At 37.6% G+C, this 19,310-nt stretch overlaps 1 protein-coding gene across 1 annotated transcript; it reads right to left on the minus strand.

Moving 5' to 3' along the window:
- Positions 1 to 1,194: 1,194 nt before the first annotated feature.
- On the minus strand, positions 1,195 to 7,924 carry LOC127752853 (protein NRT1/ PTR FAMILY 8.5-like). Its single transcript, XM_052278287.1, has 6 exons — positions 7,834 to 7,924; positions 7,625 to 7,757; positions 3,496 to 3,595; positions 3,177 to 3,394; positions 2,538 to 3,073; positions 1,195 to 2,225 (listed from the first exon to the last, which is right to left on the minus strand). The coding sequence occupies exons 2-6, from the start codon at positions 7,691 to 7,693 to the stop codon at positions 1,424 to 1,426; spliced, it is 1,725 nt and encodes a 574-aa protein (XP_052134247.1). The 5' UTR covers positions 7,694 to 7,757; positions 7,834 to 7,924; the 3' UTR covers positions 1,195 to 1,423.
- Positions 7,925 to 19,310: the final 11,386 nt, after the last annotated feature.

A 19,310-nucleotide genomic window follows, 5' to 3' on the forward strand; every position in this document is an offset into this window, starting at 1 on the left:
CTAACCTAGCTAGACTTATTCTAATTTCAGATAATAAAACTTTATACGGTTTGCCAATAATTATATGTATAGTAGTATTTAGTACCTACAAGCTATACCAAATTAATAATAGATCATATATCTGATTCACACAAACTATATATACTGAATTTATCGTACTCTAAGATACATATTGCAAATCAGAAATCACCCATCTGAGCAGTTCTTTACATTTTTCTCTTTTCCAAAATATCTTTGTATATTCCAAAGGGTCATGAATTTAGTGCAAAACCCAAAAGAACCATCTAGTTTGAAAATAATAAGATATAAACACTGATACGTTTGTTTTGCCTTTACGGTAGTCTTTGTTGGTAGTAGAAGCCAACCTAGACATTCATCTTCTCTAATCTAATGGATTGTATATATTTATAACGGGAAGGCTAAATGGCTGTCGAATGATTTTTGATAGCTAAATCATTCATGTTTTAATATATTCAGAACCGTTGTTTCATATGTTGTAGCAAAATGTTACATGAGGTGATTTGACTGTGTTTCAGTCTTTTAAAAGATTGAAACATTTTCGATCTACTTGGTGAAACAACGCCCGATTGGCTTCGAAATTTGCATGATGGAAGCCTAAAAAATCATGCGAATCCCATATAAACTTTTTCTCGATGTACTCGGATTTCTTTCATGTTTCAATATATTTAGAACCGTAGTTTCATATGTTGTAGCAAAAAGTTTCATGGGGTGATTTGATTGTGTTCCAGCTTTTTAAAAAGATTGAAACATTTTCAATCTACTTGGTGAAACATTTTCGCTCTACTTGATGAAACACTCATGATGGAAGCCTAAAAAATCTTGCGAATCCTATATAGACAGCTATTTATAACGCACATTACAATTACAAGAACTAAATGGGGTTTATGCAGATTTTTGCTAACCATAGATGAAGGTTTAGGAATAGGTCATCATTTGTGCCTGTAGGCTGGTGTAGGCTGGTGTTTCAGTTAGTTCTCTTGTTTTCCATCAAATTGTGTTATGCAATTCACAATCGTTTTAATGCAAACTTCGTAATAATTTGGTTGTAACTTATTCAAAGCAAAGACTGGAATGGTTCTTCCATTATCTAAAATGTAGAATTCATAAATCAACAATTAGGATCACTTTTACTAGTGATAATAAGCAAAGGTACATGAAATTGGTTTTTTAGAATATTACAGAAATTAGAAAATGGCAAAGTATTTATTGTTGTCCTGCTGTTAATTAAAAAACCGACGTTTAAACATCTAAAAAAACCTCCGATGAGGTTTACACATATCACAAATAGCACATTTATAATTGATTCAACCCTACACTACATAGGCACTTCCAAGGCAATTTTATTACTAGGACTAATTAATTAATTAGCTGAAAACACATATACACAAAAAGAAATAAAAAGTCAAGTGGTAGGCAGCTTGCTTTTGTAGGTGGCAGCGCAGCAGACGAAGGCGATGAGGTTGATGAGCTGCAACGCCGCCATCAACCAGAAGAATCGATCGAGATGTCCCTCGTTCAGATTCTTCGGGATCCATCCGCCATGGCCGCCGCCGCCGCCGGTGACGGAGCTGATGATGGTGAGCATGGCAGAGAGGAGGTAGCTCCCGGGGGTGACCATGATGAGCGAGCACGCCTGGCACAAGCTCCTCATGGCGTCGGGGCTCTGCTCGTACGCGAACTCGATGTACCCAACGACGCCGAACACCTTCGCCACCCCGACGAGCACGTACTGCGGCGCCTGCCACAGGATGCTCACCGCCGGAGCCTCCGCCTCCACGCTGCGGAGGCGCGCCGTCTCGACGGCCGCGGCGGCGGCGAGCGCGAGAACGGCGAAGACCATGCCGACGCCGATGCGGTGCAGCTCGGAGAGGCCGCGCTTGACGCCGGTGATCCTGCTCACCGCCGGCATGAGGACTCTGTCGTATGTCGGCGCGAGGACGAGGATGCAGACGCAGGTGAAGGTCGTCAGCGACGCCGGCGGCAAGGCGAAGGCGGCGGCGAAGTGGTTGTCCATGGCGCCGCCCTGCTCGACGAACAGCGGGAAGCAGGCCTCGGCGGTGTTGAAGATTACTCCGGTGAGGAAGATGGGGAGCATCCTCGCAAAGATCTTGAGCTCCTCCACCTGCGTCACCGTGCACAGCTTCCATGGACGACTAGCTGATGCTTCATCGGATGCAGTGATAGTGGCAGCTCGGTCAAAGAACCTAATTGCAACAATTAGTGATAAAAATTCATCAAATTTGATCTTGTGTTTTCAGTACACTGAACAACTCAATATAGGTACGGTGAAGATTAATTAGTGATCACCATCTGTAATTTTGTAAGCTTAAAGTATGACTTTTAGCAGGATTCTACATTTCGGATTTAAATTTCCAGTTTCCATGCTATTGCATTCTAAGATTTAGAAAATTTTGTCGAAATTTTGTTAAACGACACCTGCCGTTAGCCCGTTACGGCAGATGATGCATAATGAATTGAGATCAGAAATTGATCAGAATTGGCAGAATTTAGTTTACCTGAGTCCATCAGTGTGCATCAGCTTCCTGCTGCCAACAATGGCAGACTCCTTCCCTGGCATCTCATAGAGCAGAGAGCTGTCACTTGGCACGTCCACGTGGACCTTGCGAAACGCCGCCACGACAACCTGGCAGATCCTAGTAAGCGCGCTACCGCCGGGTTTCTGGTACCTGTAAAACCTCATACTCGCAAGGAATCCGACAACGCCGATGACCGAGAACAGTGTAGGGATCCCAAAACCCAGTCCCCAACCACAGTTATCCTGAACCCACACTATAACCGTGCTCGCGACGAAGAACCCGCCATTGACAGCGAAGTAGTACCAGTTGTAGAAGAGCTCCTTCTGCGCCTTCTCTGAAACGTCGGTGTCGTCGAACTGATCGGCTCCAAATGTCGGCACACATGGCCATATGCCACCCAAGCCCAGAGCTGTCATGTAGAGGCCAAGAGAGGACAATGCCTCCTGAGGAAAGGTTGCCATTGATCTGTGCATGTTTGGTGGAACCACTGCTGAAAGTGTGAGTAGAACCATTCCCTGAAAATGTACAGTACACAACACAAATGTTCAGACAACTTAACTGATATTCAGACAACTTTGCTCGTATTCAGAAAAATATGAAAATGTTGTGATCTCTTACAAAGGTAAAGGTGGTCAGGGAGACGACGATTGTGCGGTGCCTTCCCCAATAGGAGTCTGCGAGGAACGCGCCGAGTATTGTGGTGAGGTAGCAGTTACCCTGCCAAGCAGCGATGTTGCTAGCAGCAGTGACATTGCTCTGTCCCTGTACCTTGGTCAGGTAGCTCACCAGGTTGGTCCCTACTGCGTAGTACGCCAATGCGCCGCAAAATTCGCCACCTACATACACCGTGCCAAGAACATGTTCTTCACTAGTTCAAAATGAACACTGAAATGTGATTGATGAACACTGAGATGTTGGGCAGTGTGTGTTATTCAACCTAGAATAGAGTAGCATGCCTTCCATTTCCCAGTGTGTGTTTTAGATGCTGGATTGCCTTTGACATCAACTGATCCATTGCCTGTATATGGACCTTCCTCCTGCAACCAAGCACAAGCATTTGATTACTCCTACATTTGATTGTTAGGACACCTCATCAGATGAGCAAAAGAGATCATAGAATGAAAAGAAGTTGCAATGGTGAATTTCTCCAGGCAAATCAAGGAAATCAAAGAAAATGTTAGCAACCGGCTGGCAGCCAAACTCCCCGTCCATCCACTGCCGCTGCTCCTCATTTGCCATGCTCTGCTCGATCGCCGGCGACGAAGCGGACAGTAAGTTTTAAGGAGCTCCCACGATAACATTAACAAGAAGCACTTGCCATGTCATTTCGCACGGAAATTCGTATCGTTAGAATATAAAAAGCAAACTGCTTGTGCGACACGATCGACAGTTGCAGCCTTTGCAGCAGAGATTAAGGTTGATTAAGTACACTTAATAGGTCGCGTGAAGGTTATTGAAGTGTAATGAGTCATCGTACTCAACTTTCAGCACGCCGACTTTCAGGGATCCTAGCAACTTTTATGTCGAAGTAGTTGGACGGCCCGCGCAATTGCGCGGCTAGCATCAATGTAAAATTATATATTTTTACACATGATTTTATTTAAAATTATCATCCCCGTGACTCTAATAATTTTATAGTTTTTAAAAGCCATGGCAGTCGCTACCCCTTACTTCTTTGGCACATTTTTATTTGCTTACTCGATTTACCACTACTTCTATTAATCCTTTTTAGAACTTTAAAAATTAGGCCATATAGTTTTTAGAGTTCAGTGTCTTGTTGGGTTTCGTTTTCATAATTTTTAGAAGTATCGTCAAACATCGCCAATTTACTATTCTATGGCCCGTCTGCTGACACCTCTCTTTATTGTCATTGGGATTTTAAAAATCGAACACAATTATTGTTTGTGTTCTTTTTTACTTTCTATAAGTTTCACCAAATCGTTAGTAGCTTCGCCACTATACTTCTCTATATCCTACCCGCTACTTCCCCTCTTTATTGTCATTGAGATTTTAAAAATCGAGCATGATTATCAATTGGTTTTATTTTTACTCTCCATAAGTACCGCCAATCGTCGTGACCATGTTGCTTAACGGCATACCCGTCGTCATTTCTCTTAATCATTATTGGGGTTCTATTTGGGGTTTTGTTTATAGGTTTTAGATATCCCATCAACCGCCAGCACTCTACTCCTTTACAAGCCTATTGCTTCTCCCCTCTTTATTGTCATTTGTTATCGTTCTGTTCTAGATAGGCTGTTTTTTTTTAAAAAAATTGCATATTTTTCATTCCGATAATTTTTATTTATAAATTATATTCCTACTTAAACTCTTATAATTATTTTTCTATTTTTGAAATATATTTTATTTGTTATTTTGAACTTTAATTCATCTCGCCATGTGTTCCAGATTGCCGCTTATTTCAATAGTCATTACGTTTTTATTAAAACTTCTAGTTATTTATAAATTATATTCTAATTGAGCTCTTATTTTTCTTTTTCTATCTTTTGAATTTATTTTTATTTTATATATTAATTAATCTCGTATTGTGTTCTATATATACTATTTTTTAATATTTTTTAATATTTATTTCCAATTTCAATTGTTTCAAAATTTTATTCCTTCTTGAACTATATTTTTAATTTTTAATTTTATAATTTTGAATTTTATTTGATTTTTTATTTTGAATTTTATTTAATATGGTATTGGTTTTTTATATGGACTATTCTTTCAATATTTACTTATTTTTAATTTCGAATTTTAGTTATTTTCAAATTGTATTCCTACATGAACTCTTCTCTTTTTTTCTAACTTCAGATTTAATTTTATTTTTATTCCGAATTTTAATTTATCTCGTATTGGGTTCTTATATGGATTCTTCTTTCAATATTCCTTATTTTTAATTTCGAATTTCAGTTTATTTTTAAATTCTATTCCTATTGGACTCTTCTTTTTGTTTTCTAATTTCGAATTTTGTTTTATTTTTATTCTGAATTTTAATTAATCTCGTATTGGGTTCTTATATGGACTCTTCTTTCACTATTCCTTATTTTTAATTCTGAATTTCAGCTATTTTTAAATTGTATTTCTACTTGGACTCTCTTTTTCTTTTTCTCCGATTAATGTGGGAATTTTTAGCCTTCACTGCGAACGTGGTGTCTCTTTTCAAATGTGTTTTAATAATATAATAGATAGAGAGATATATAGATGGCATAAATACTGGCTTTGGCTCTAGGCAGATCACATTATCTTTCTTCAGTGTTGTGTTTCCTGGGCTCTTCTGAAGTCAAATCGTTAGTACAAATCGATATTTATTGATTCCTAATTTTCGAAATTATTAAATTGACAGAAAGTAACGAAGACTTTTAACTCTGAGGTAGGGTTTGTTATTCCAGTTCAAAATTTTAGTAATTTCATACCCCACCGGCAAACTTAAATCTCCCCCAAAAATTTCAGATTTTTTCAAATATTTATGAATTTGATCAAAAGTTATTCATTAAAAATACATGTTAAAATTTCAAATAATTGCGTGCAAAGAAATACCAAAACTCCTAAGTAGATTATTTTTTTCTCGTTAGCCTTAAAACGATAAATTCTATATTTAACTTTCAACATAATGTAGTTAATATCTATAATACTAATAAAAGAGTAAAGTGCACAAGCGATGCAACTCACATGTTGGCAGTTAGTGGAAGCTAGTAATACTTAAGTGGCAAACCGATGGTTGCAAGGGCCATGGAACAACAAACATGAACTTGGTATCTTCCATGGCTCTCTTCGTCCTTAGTTCAGACCTCAACTGATTTTCTATTCATGTATCCCGCCCAAGGTTCACAATTCTGACGAAAACCGGTCGAATTGCATAAAATTTCGAAGCTTCGACAAGGCTCGAAAGTAAAAGCTGTATGAGATTTCGATGAGTTTCATCGAAATTCAAATTTGAATTGATAAAAAAGGAAAAAACAAATAAAATCTTATAAATAGTATGATATTCATAGAACCTATTGTGATATAAATTTTCAGAAAAATTGATTTATTCTGTGTATTTACTGAAATTTACACTGGGAAAGAAAAGAATAACGAATTAAAAAAAGGAAAAAAATTCAGTTTACCTCTTTTCTAGTTAACGATTGAAATTTCGATGATTTCGCTCGGAATTTCGCCAAAGCCGACTGGTTTTCACGAGCTTATCGGTAAATTCAAGAAATTTGTATTCAAATTTTGGTTTATAAAATTTGTTCGGAATCTACCGGCTTTCCACCGGATTTTGCGAAAACTGTCGTTCCGCTAGGGATGGGTCATGATTTCATTTGGCCCGTCCAAATAAGGCCTGAGTTACATTGAATGATTTGGAGCAATAGGTTGTTCTGGCCCAACAAAAATATAGGAATACTATCAATTATTGGCATGTAATAAAAGACATGCCAATACAGTGCAGTAGTCTATATAAATGTGTTCTTCAAAAAATTATTATAAACTTTGAAAATGCCAACAAATATGTTTTTTTACACATAAAGGAGTTTTTTTTATTCCGGAATGCCAGCATATATCGATAGCACATATAAGCTCGCAGCTTTAATTCTGCGTCTGCTCCAAATTTTTCTTAGCATGAATCAGTACATACCATAAATAATTTGAAACTTTCTGTATAAACGTGTGAGTTATAATATTCTGAAATACAAACATAAAAAATCAGAATATAAGCCAAAAACAAGGTTTTAAAATAATGTTCCGGACCATCACATCGATCCTAGGAAAGTAGGAATGAGTTATGAAAACGAACGGCTGCCCTTGCCCTTCCCAAAAGTACAAAACCATCCTTTCATTCTCTTGTTTTTTTGTTAAAAACATCTAGATCTGCCAAGAAAAAGGAAATCAAAGAAAAATCTCACCAACAAAGTTCAACTTTCTCATATGAAATATAAATCAATGCATGCAACTGAGGAGGTATGTTTAACCATCCGTCTCAATTCTCAAACAAACAAACGATTTTTTTTACCCTCACCCAGAAGAAAAGTAGAAAACTAAGATGAAAGCAGAGACATGCATGAAAGGTTAGCAATGGTTACCTGCAAAGAAGGTGTGCCATTGAGGAGAGGAAGAAGAGGTAGCTTGGCGTCAGTAATGGAGCCTTCCATTGTGCTGACCCTGCTGTGGCTATTTTCCTCTTGTCCAACAACTCTGCCTCACAAGCTTACAGTCCTGAGAATCTTGGATATATATAAGCAATTCTCATAGTAAAGGTAAGATTAATTAGAGGAGCAAATAATGGAAGCACCTGAAGAAGAAGAAGAAGAAGAAGAAGCCTCAAAAGGACATGAAAGAACGAGGGCCATGCCTTTTGTCATTCTTTTGCTGTATAATTAAAGCGAGTAGGGCAATGACTGACTAGAGCCTTCCATGTCAGTGTCTCCTTAAAAATGTGGAGGCTTGGTACTGTTTGGTGATCAGAAATCTGTGACCAGAGAGGAAACAGATCAATAAAGATGTGGTTGGTAAATCATAGATGATGTGCTATTTGTTATTTTTAATTTTTAGATGAACTAGTCTTTCGAAAATTTTTAGATGAACTATAAAAACTTGTGGTCCCCTATATATGGATGGATACTCATACAGTACATATTGTAACGAAATATTTATATATTTATAAGGTGTTGTGTGCTTCCAATTAAACAAGGTAGTTGCCAAAATATTTATGAATTAGTACTATCAATGTATGTCCTGGATTGGACCGAGATGGCTGTGTTTAGTTCGTGTACCAATTTTTTTTTAAGTATATGAACACACATTTGAAGTATTAAACGTAGACTAATAACAAAACAAATTATAGATTCCGCCTGTAAACCGCGAGACGAATTTATTAAGCCTAATTAACCCGTCATTAGAAAATGTTTACTGTAGCATCACTGTGTCAAATCATGGTGTAATTAGGCTCAAAAGATTCGTCTCGTGATTTACATGCAAACTGTGTAATTGTTTTTTTTTATATTCACATTTAATACTCCATATATATGTTTAAATATTTAATGTGACGGAAAAGTTAGAAGTTTGAAGAAAAAATTTAAATCTGAACACGGCAATCTCAAGTTGTTCCAAGATTAGCCATACGATCCGTAAGCTATTGAATATTGAGTCTTCGAGTCATTATAATAATATAGTAGTACTCCATTAGAGTCCCCGCACCCATCCGTTCAGAAATAATTAATGCGATCAATAATGTACGGAACCAATGCTCATAAGTCACAATTAATGGCCTGATGACAATCTTGTTGGCCCCATGCCCAGACACTAGGGATGAAAACGGAGCGGATATGGACGGATAATGCTCATACCATATTCGTTTTCATATTTTTTACCGGATACGAAAACGAATACGGATAGCTCGAATACGGAAACAAATACGGATTATCTCGAATACGAATAAGAATTGAATATGATCGGACACGAATACAGAAACAAATTTTTCTCGGAACACGAAAACCAACTCAACTTCTAATGGAAACAAATATCAACATATATAATTAGCTCATTTTATATAAAATGAGGTATAATTTATAAATATTTTTTAAAATTTAAATAATATTAATAGTATGGACTAGTGTTAAGAGATAAACTACTATTAAAATCTATAAAGGTATATTGAAGGTTATAGAGTTAGAAAGAAATGGGGTATGTCTCATGGGTCCTGCGGATATCCGAATAGCACTGTTCACCGGATATCCGAATTATTATCCGTATCCGACGGAAACCCTGGTACCATATTCGTATTCGTATCCGGGAGAAAATATCCGTATTCGTATCCGTATCCGAACTATCCGAGAATTATCCGATCCGAAAGGTATCCGTATCCGTTTTTGTCCGGAGCGGATGGAAACTATCCGCTCCGTTTTCATCCCTACCAGACACTTTCAGGATGCTTAATTAAACAACACTGCTCTACTTGTGTTCTGATTGGTTAAGCTATGTTTGATAAAGTGATAAAAATCTTTTATACGTGTGTTATTAGTATTTTAGAAGTTAATTTAGGATCGAATCATAAGAACTAAGCCAACCAGAGGGGGGTGAATGGTTGGTATACCCAAAAACCGAAAACTTTTAGCGGAAATAAAAGTTACCCTCGAATTCGACGGAGATCGGTCTGACCGAAGTTGTCCTGCCGGTCTGACCGCTCAGATGCCGTCAGTCTGACCAGTATAGATCAACCGGTCTGACCACCGAAGCTGCTCGCCGTGCCTGTCGCCGCCGCCGGTCTGACCGCCGTGCTTCCGTCGGTCTGACCGCCGCTTGCCACCGGTCTGACCGCCGGTAGATCGCCGGTTAGACCGCCGAAACCCGGTAAACACAAATCGAAGAACTCTTCAAGTAGATGACGACTTTATTGATTCTCTTTGTGTTTACAAAGTGCACCAACAGCACTCCTTACAAAAATTTCGACTAAACTCGAAACCCTAACTCAAAACTCAACTCAATTGCTCTCAAAAGCGATACCGGGAAGCCTCACGCTCCCCCTCTATTTATACCCGAGGTAGGCAGCCTAAAGCCACGAACCACACTCATACTAGGAGTCCTAAACACCTTAGGAAACCCTCTAGTACAAGAAAGAAACTTTACATAACCAATCGTACCAAATTTGGACTCCTTCCAAATTCGACTCCGCATCCCATACGCACACAATAACTTCATCGTATGCCATATGGAATCTCCATCAACCACGTGCATCAACTCTAGCCTAAGTATTCTGCATGATCTCTGACCACCACGGACGTCGCCTTATCCCCAAGCCGACTCCTGGTCCATCACCGCAAAAACTCTCCGGAGACATCGAGTCACCTACACATGGAACAAACAAAGAAACCATATTCCGAGACCAAGCTATCTCCAACTTGACTCATTAGTAGCAAACAACAGTATTACATACGTATAGTATCCATCTAGAGGTCATAATCATGAAATAATCACGGATATCCAAACAAACAACCCGAAACCAAAACCGACACAGTATCGGCTGGTCAGACCGCGGGCTAGCCGGTCTGACCGCGCGCATACCGCCGGTCCGACCGGCTACCAGATCCCGGTCTGACCGGTCACATGAAATAACAAATCCTGCGATCACCTGTGAAATCCAATCATCTCCAAAACCACTTCGTGAATAAATTCCAAATAAGAAAACCAATAATCTCTGATGCCCAATTGTTCATCGCAGAATAATCATCAAAAACACCTTTGATTTTACAGTTAAGGTTAGAAATCTATCTATCTATTACTCCCTCAATTTTAAATTGATCTACATATAATTTTTTTAGATTATTCCTAAATGATCTACATATTTGTGTTTATTCTTTAAGTCTATTCGTTATTTGTGCATTGGAGTAAATAGAGATTGATGTATGCATCCATGCACATAAGTATTTATAACCCACATGCGATATCCTGATTTGCTATTGGCTAGGAAATAGTGGGGATGGTGCATGCATCGAGTTTGTTGCTAGAGTAAATATAGTATGAGAGTTATTAGTTTTTATTGGTCTTGGTGTATCTATGAAATATGTATATCAATTTGGAATGGAGGGAGTATATACTAAAAGTCCATTAAACTTCCTACAAACGCTCTCAAGCCTGGCACTTCTACAAACGCTCCTAGACCGCCACATACCAATGTCTAATCTCACCGTCGATTTTCACTTAAATCGGTGATGCAAATAATTTAGACTATTAGATTAGATTAGATGTATTTTATTTAAAGGAAACGAATACCATACTGTTGGGCGGAAAAAGAACGGAAAACATAAGTACTCCATAAATAACCATAAATAAGTATGTACGACTAAAAAACAATCAAGCTTACATAATGTTGATAGAAGAAAAAAGACCTACTCACAGATTTGCTTAAAAAAAATAAAGCCAAAAACAACACAAGTACTTAGTACCATTGAAGAAATATAAAAAACAACAAAGCCAAAAAAAAATATACATACGTAATACCATTGAAAAAACCGATGATCTTTAGATATAATTTTCTATTATTTAAATATAAAATATAACACTATATAAATTTAAGCAAATATTACCGTTGGTTTTTCACTTTTCCAATTTTAGCATGAACTAAACACACCCAAAAAAAGACATACCAGAATCTTAGCAAGTTGATTGAAAGGCACGGCAAGTGGGACTGCCTAGACATCCGTTTACTTCTGCAGTAACATGCAGTTTTACGGGCACCAACACATACATAATTTGTTCAAGAAAAAAACATACATAATCATACGCACTGCAGTAACATGTAGTACATTTTCTTATTGCAATACAACACTATTAACACATAGGATGAGGCACACTATGACAGCAACACACTATATATACTGTACATGCAGTAACATGTAGTACTTCTTTAGGCAGTCAGCACGACGGTGGCGGCGGCGGCGGCGACGTCGACGGGGTGTACCGTGCGAACCCTCTTCCCTGCCTCCCACCACTGGGCTGCAGCCTTCCAGCCGGCGCAGCAAACAAGAGTAACTGCAGCGAGAAGTACGACAATGACCACAATCAAGCCTGAAAAATTCATTATTTAGTAATTCCAAAAGAAAAAAAATATATGAAGAACTAGGACTTGAACCTATGACCTCCTAGCTGAGGAAAACATATTTTCTCGTGGCTAATGATTTAGTACCGATGATCTTCTTGGAACTTTGATCGTTTAAGACTCATCGCCATTATTACGGGTTTTTATTCTAAATACTAAGGATAAATATAAAGAAGAGATAAAATCCAACCAATCTAAAAAATAGATACTCCATCCGTTTTATATTACAAGTACTAGTCAATGTTTTTCAAGTTCGACTAAATTTGTAGAAAAACATAGGCCTTGTTTAGTTGGGAAAATTTTTGGGTTTGGTTATCACATTGGATATAAGGACACCCATTTGAAGTATTAAACGTAGTCTAATAACAAAACAAATTACAGATTCTACTAGGAAATTGCAAGACGATTTATTAATCCTAATTAATCCATCATTAGCAAATGTTTACTATAGCACCACATTGTCAAATCATGGCGCAATTTGGCTTAAAAGATTCGTCTCACAATTTACACGTAATATGTGTAATTGGATTTTTTTTTCCTACATTTAATACTCTATGCATGTGTCCAAACATTCAATGTGACCACGTGAAAATTTTTGTTCTGGGAACTAAACAGGGCCATACTAGTATTTTCAACACAAACTAACATGAAAATATATCCAATGTTAGATTTAATGATATAATTTCATATTTTAGATGTTGTTAAAATTTTTATAATTTTGATCAAACTTAACAATTCAAACGTCTTATAATATAAAACGGAGGGAGTACTAACATTACAAACATGCTCCAGCTCACCACTGATAATCGTCATCAGTAGTAAGTACTAACAAACATTCAAAAGAATCAGGGGCGGATCTAGAGTGTAACAAGCGGGGCCCTTGGCCCCCACTCAATTTTGCAGCGAGCGGGGGCAAATGCCCCCTTGACACTTTTTACTTCCTGTTAACGGCTAAATTTGGTAAGATGTGAACTAGGTTCAATATTTGGATCGAGGCGGATTCGATGAAGAGATCGATTCGAAGAACAGAGTATACATCGGCTGCGAAGGTATCAGCTGGAGTGTACATCGGCTAGGACGGATCGGACAGAGGGTAGCCAATACAGCCGATAGAGGTAATGCAGCCGATGATGATGAAGACGGTTTCAAGGCTGTTTCTAGAATCGATCAAAGTACTTCACAGGGATTGCCATGGTAGAGATAAAGCTCTCTTATGTAATTTCCTTAGAGATATGTTTGGGCAAAAGTCTACCGCAAAGACTTATGGTATCTTAGAGTTTGTTAGAGATAAGTGTCGTGTCCGGCAAGGACATATCTTGTATCTCGGGTATAAATATGACCCGAAGCCATGTAATCAAATAACACACGTTCAATACAATCTCGGCGCATCGCCACCCTTTTACTTTCGTTTTGTTTCGACGAGTTCTTACTTTCGGGTTGAGCTGCATCGGTTTCGATCTTCAACTAGAGGTAAAACTTGTTATGGCGGCTTGCGTTCTCGGGATTAGTGCTTCCATCTTTATGATACTCTAATATTGTTTATGTAATTCGTCAAGTTATCATATATTATATATAATCTTTGACAATATCGTTATCTAACCTTAAATCGGCTAACATCTATTGTTAGAAGGCAACCGATTAGGTTAAATATCGATGTTGACTTAGATTATATAGGGTATCTACCATCCTATGAAACAACCAACGGCTTGATTGTCTAGATATTGTTATTCTCTTCACACTTATAGCTGCATCAGTTGAGTTTGACCTTATAAGTCGTGATTAGAATCTTAATCTCTAGTCTGCTTTTGATTGCCGATTAGGGCAGTATCGGGGTTTTAGCCGATCTTATCTGATTTAACTAATTTATATCTTATATGCTTGATTGACATGTTAAATCCGCCCTTTATGTTAAGATCTTGTTGCGTTTAGGTATATTAAGCTTTCTGTTTGATATATCCTACTTGCTTTAATATCTTAATATAGAGTGGTATCAGAGTAATTAGCCGATACCTGCTAGATCTATCTGATCGGCTATGCTATAAATGTCTATAATCTCATTGTTAATATATATTTCGATCTAAGTGATTTATACTGTCTCGGCATGGCGACCGATCTATCCCAATCACTTGATTTAAGTATATATCGATATAAGGATTATATACTATTAATATCTACAGCCGATCGAACAGATTTAGTTCTTTCTTGATTATTCATGACTGCCGATCGATTGAAATATGACATCGGCTCAAAGATAAATGATACGTCATCGGCGACCTGCCGATCGGCTATCGTTTATGGATTTAACTGCTATCTTCTTGTCTTTATTTCTTGTTGATAGGAGGATCAAATCAACTGGCATGCTCACGAACCTAAAAGTAAGATTTTTGGACCTGCAATGAAGTTAAGCAGATCTTCCAGGCCTCGTGTTTTTCGCATCAACACTTCCTTAGTCTACCTAAGCGGTAGATCCTTAGCCCCCACTTATGCTATTTTCTGCATCCACCCTTGAAAAGAATCGGTCGACGGGTAGACACGGCGCATTATTTTAGACCATTAGATTAGATGTATTTTATTTTAAAAAAACTAATACCTTATTAATCTATGTACGTATACAGGTGATTAAATAACTGTTGGCTAAAAAATAAAAAAAGATACATAATTAGTCCATAAGAAGGTACGACCAAGAGAAAGAAATGAAGCTTATCTACTGTCCAGCGGAAGAAAAAAAATATGCGCACGGACTTACTATAAAAACAATAGAACCAAAAAAGTACTTATCATTAGAAAATGATCGACGGTAGTTTGAAATAGTATTTTATACTATTTAAAGATAAACATATTACTCTACAAATTTACGTAAATATACTTTGTTAAACTAGATTTATATTATAAATACGAGATATCCAATCAATTATCTTTAAATGTTCTATCTTAACTTACGAGGCTAATATATATAATAACTAATGCTATGATTATTTTTTATTTCACATCATATTTTAGGGTGTCAAATATCACTTGACGAATATACAACACTAATTTAAATCTAAATATGTAAAAATGGAAACAAAACAATTTAGTTGTTTTATTTTACACCATTATATTAGATTTATTATTTAAAAATAAAACATTTCTCCTATATACGGACACATGAGAAATATATAATTGTCAACCAGAAAATGTACCCCATACGTACATATGATTGAAAAAAAAAATAATGCTTACGTATCGTTTGCCGGAAGAATAGAAAACGTTCTTATGATAAAGCCAATAAAATCGATAGTCCTTAAAATAGAACTTTCTAATAAAATATAATAATATTCAAATTTACGCAAATATAAATATAAAATATCCAATGAATGCTTTTTAAGCATTCTATCTAATTATTTTAAAACTATATATATCCATTTTTTTATCCCGTTGTATTCCTTTAAATAAATAAACTATTAATGTCTATAACCCTAAATACAACACAATATATGGAGCCGATATGTAATAATTAATGTTATGATAATAATTTCGCATCATATTTTAATTAAAAAAACACTTGACGAATATACAACGCTAATTTAAATGTACATGTATATTCTCCAAATTACTAAAGGTGTCTAATGTGATTAGATAGGTGTTGAAAGCAAACCAAACATTGAACTAACATACACTTTGTCTCAGTTACATATAAATGTTTCTATTATTTTGGGATAAAATTTAACTCCTTAGATTTATGTGACGGAGAGAGTATAAGTAATATAAGTCTATCTTTATTAGATGAAGTAGTATAATTAGCTATATTTTTAATAGAAAATATCTTTCATTAATATATAATAAAATTAAAATGTTACTTAAAGTCATCTATAGCATACAAAATAAAAATGTTATATAAAGTTTGGAAACTCCACAAATTTTTTAAAAAATAATCGCTCATATATGGTACAGATAGATATGAACCACCTCCATCATTGTGACATATTTTTTCTAATAAATTTGAGCATATACGGTTTCAACTAATATGCCCAATCCAGTTATTAATGAACCCATGTTTAAAATAGAGTCAAAAATAAACATTCGTAATAAAAATTCAAACAACATTAAACAAACATGCACGCGCGTATGCGTGGGCTAGCTTCCTAGTTAACTATAATGAGACAAACCCATAAATCAATTCAAATTGTAAAAACTTTATTTAGAGGAACCTGCTAGCACTTTATTCAACTAACTGGGACCTTAAACACTCTGACGAAACAGAGAACCAGGTCGAAGTAACTTCGTTAGCACAACATTCCTTCGCTAAAAAATGAGCTGCCAAATTGGCTGACCGATGGATCCAAATGACCCTAAAATCATGAAACAAACCTAGTCGATGCTTCAACTCTTGGATTATTACCCCATACATCGATCTATTGGCGTTCTCACCAGTCACCATTTTCTGAAGCTTGCAGACTGTCGGTTACAAGGATTAATTTTGAAACACCTAATTGTAAATTTTGTTTGCGGCTCAAGAGCCAACAAGCAGATTCTCAGTTAAGATGGTAGAACTACTCAACTACAGACAAAAAAAAAGTCAAATAAGTCAGTGCTATGTTTCATATTTTAAGCTAAACCCTTAGCCATCAACATCTGGTGTTGAACTTGAATTTAATTGTTTGCAACCGGTACGATCAACAGCCATTCGCATCATTATCTAAAACAAATGATCATCAGGCATTGCATACGTTGAGTATGAAAACTTTCTTGCTACTGAAAAATTAACGCAGAATACTTCCAATAAAGGGTAAGAAAATATTAACATATAACAAAATCTAAAAAATAATATTACTACCTCCATCTCAAAATATAGTAACCTTATACTAGATGCAATGGAATCTACTTTCCTCCGTTTCACAATGTATGACTTACATTGTGAAACGAAGTGAGTATCTAGATTGGAAGTCCTAACATGTATTACATTCGTCCTAAAAGTGATATATTTTAGGATGGGGGAGTAACATGCATTATTAAAGCAGCTCATCAATGCCACTCTGGTTCTTGTTAGAGCATGTAGCCCAGCTCACACAAGTAGTCCAACTTGTCACATTAGATCCACTCCACCATATATCTAATCGGAACCACAACTTTAGGTTTCGAGACTACACATCCCAAACAACGTTATATATAGTCGCCTCGTGTTGTTCATGGATATACTTCATCTATCATTGAAAGTGTTGGCACCTTTTTTGGCAAGAAGATAATTACAATCAGGACACCTAAACATGTTGTGGTGATATGGAGTCAAAACCACCTCGATCTAGACCAAGAAGGGTTTTTTTAAAACTAAACCGGCTAGCGAAGCCGGTTTAGAGATCAAAATCAGCCTCTAGGTCGATTTAGATTGAGATGGACGAACTATTAAAACTAAACCCATCTCGTGGGTGAATTGGAAAGTTTAAAGAACAAACCTACAAAGGGCATCGCACTCTCACAGCGCAGGCGGACAATTTATGGCGCAAATCAACAAATATGGACGAACTATTACTAGGTAGAAGATAAATAGAAAACATGACTAAAAAGCAAAGATAAAAGAACGATTCAATAGATTATAGGGATTGTAGTCTATGGTTAGAATCGAACCAGCCATAGCCCTTATAAAGGGGTCGCTCTTGCCATCTACAGGACCCTTTCCATGTCTTACTTGGGGTAGAGACCAATTAGAACTCAAGAAATACCTTCCTAAGCAAGGAAACCTGAGACCCGACAAAATTGGACTCGGCGTCAGACTGAGCCCGTCTGACCGGCCCAACACCCCGGCCTTATGACGGCGGTTAGACCGGCTCCGTGAAGGATACCAGATCATTTCCAAATTCGTCCATATTTTCCTATTTTTGTTCTAGGTGCCAAATTTGGGTGTTAACACATGCCCCCTACCTTTTTGGCGAACTTGCGAGCCGAAAAGCATAGAACACATGGTCTTAGGGTGACAATCTATATTGGTCATAAGGGCTTCCAAGTGCCTAGTAGATCTTTCTCTTTAGAGCACTGCTCCCGTCCTGTATTTTGTACCGCATGGTACATGTACCATGTGGAACCAAAACCCATCCAACCGTTGATTTTGCAAGGGTAGGATTGGAACAGGCAAAGAAGCGAGGCACCGCTCCATCCTTTGATTTTGCGCGACTTCTCCCCCAAATCAGATGCGAGACCCGCCCACTAGACATCGTAAACCCTAGCCGCCGAACAAATGTCCGCCTTCTGAATCGCGCCCCAAATCTCGCCGACGTCGTCACCCGAAATCACATCGCCGCCGGAAACATCTGCCGCCCCAAATCACATCGCCGCCGGAAGCATCTGCCGCCCCAAATCACATCGCCGCCGGAAGCAACTGCCGCCCCAAATCACATCGCCGCCGGAAGCAACTGCAGCCCCAGATCACATTGCCAGAAGCAATTGCGGCATAGCAGTCGCCGTCGTCTGAGTCGCTGGAGTAGCCGCCATTCCCCTTGAGCGGTGTACATCGCCGGCGAAGAAGCCCTTGCGATGCGGCGGCTCAATTGGGACAAATCGCTAGGGTTACCCCTTCACTCCAGCACTCATCGATCCAGATATTGTGAAAAGACATAAGTGCCTTTGCACCAAACGTTTCAGGTGGTACCGCGCAAAGGATACAAATGGTACCGCATGGTACCGTGAATTCCTAACCGTTAGATCTGTGCGAATCAACAGCGCAGATTTTGTACCTCATTGGTACCGCGCGGTACCTCGGGGGTGTGCTGGACGATAAAATTCCTATTCTCTTTATAGTGTCCTAACATATTAGCAATTTTCTTAGAGTGATTCACATAACTCAGCATAGATATTCCCAACTAAATGATTACCCATTGAGCACCTCGCACTTGGACCCTAACGGTAAAATCGTTTTTTGATGCCAAGTCCCTAATCTTGAAACGATCTTACTCCAATTATAAAACTTGGCTATACTTCTCCTTTCATCTTTTTAGTCCATTCCAAAGTCTTCAAGCCTTCATCGGTCCCTTTGTCACTGTTAGTGTCTTATAACTATTGGCTGATAAATCAACTCACTGAACATAGGAGAATCAACCAGCTGAATAATACATCCCCCAAGCCAATTGATAAGTTCCACGATGCCTTATAGCATTTCATCCATAAGATTTCAGGTTGACCGGTATCTAAACATGTATCTTGAA

Source organism: Oryza glaberrima, chromosome 10, assembly GCF_000147395.1.
Source record: "Oryza glaberrima chromosome 10, OglaRS2, whole genome shotgun sequence".
NCBI lineage: Eukaryota > Viridiplantae > Streptophyta > Magnoliopsida > Poales > Poaceae > Oryza > Oryza glaberrima.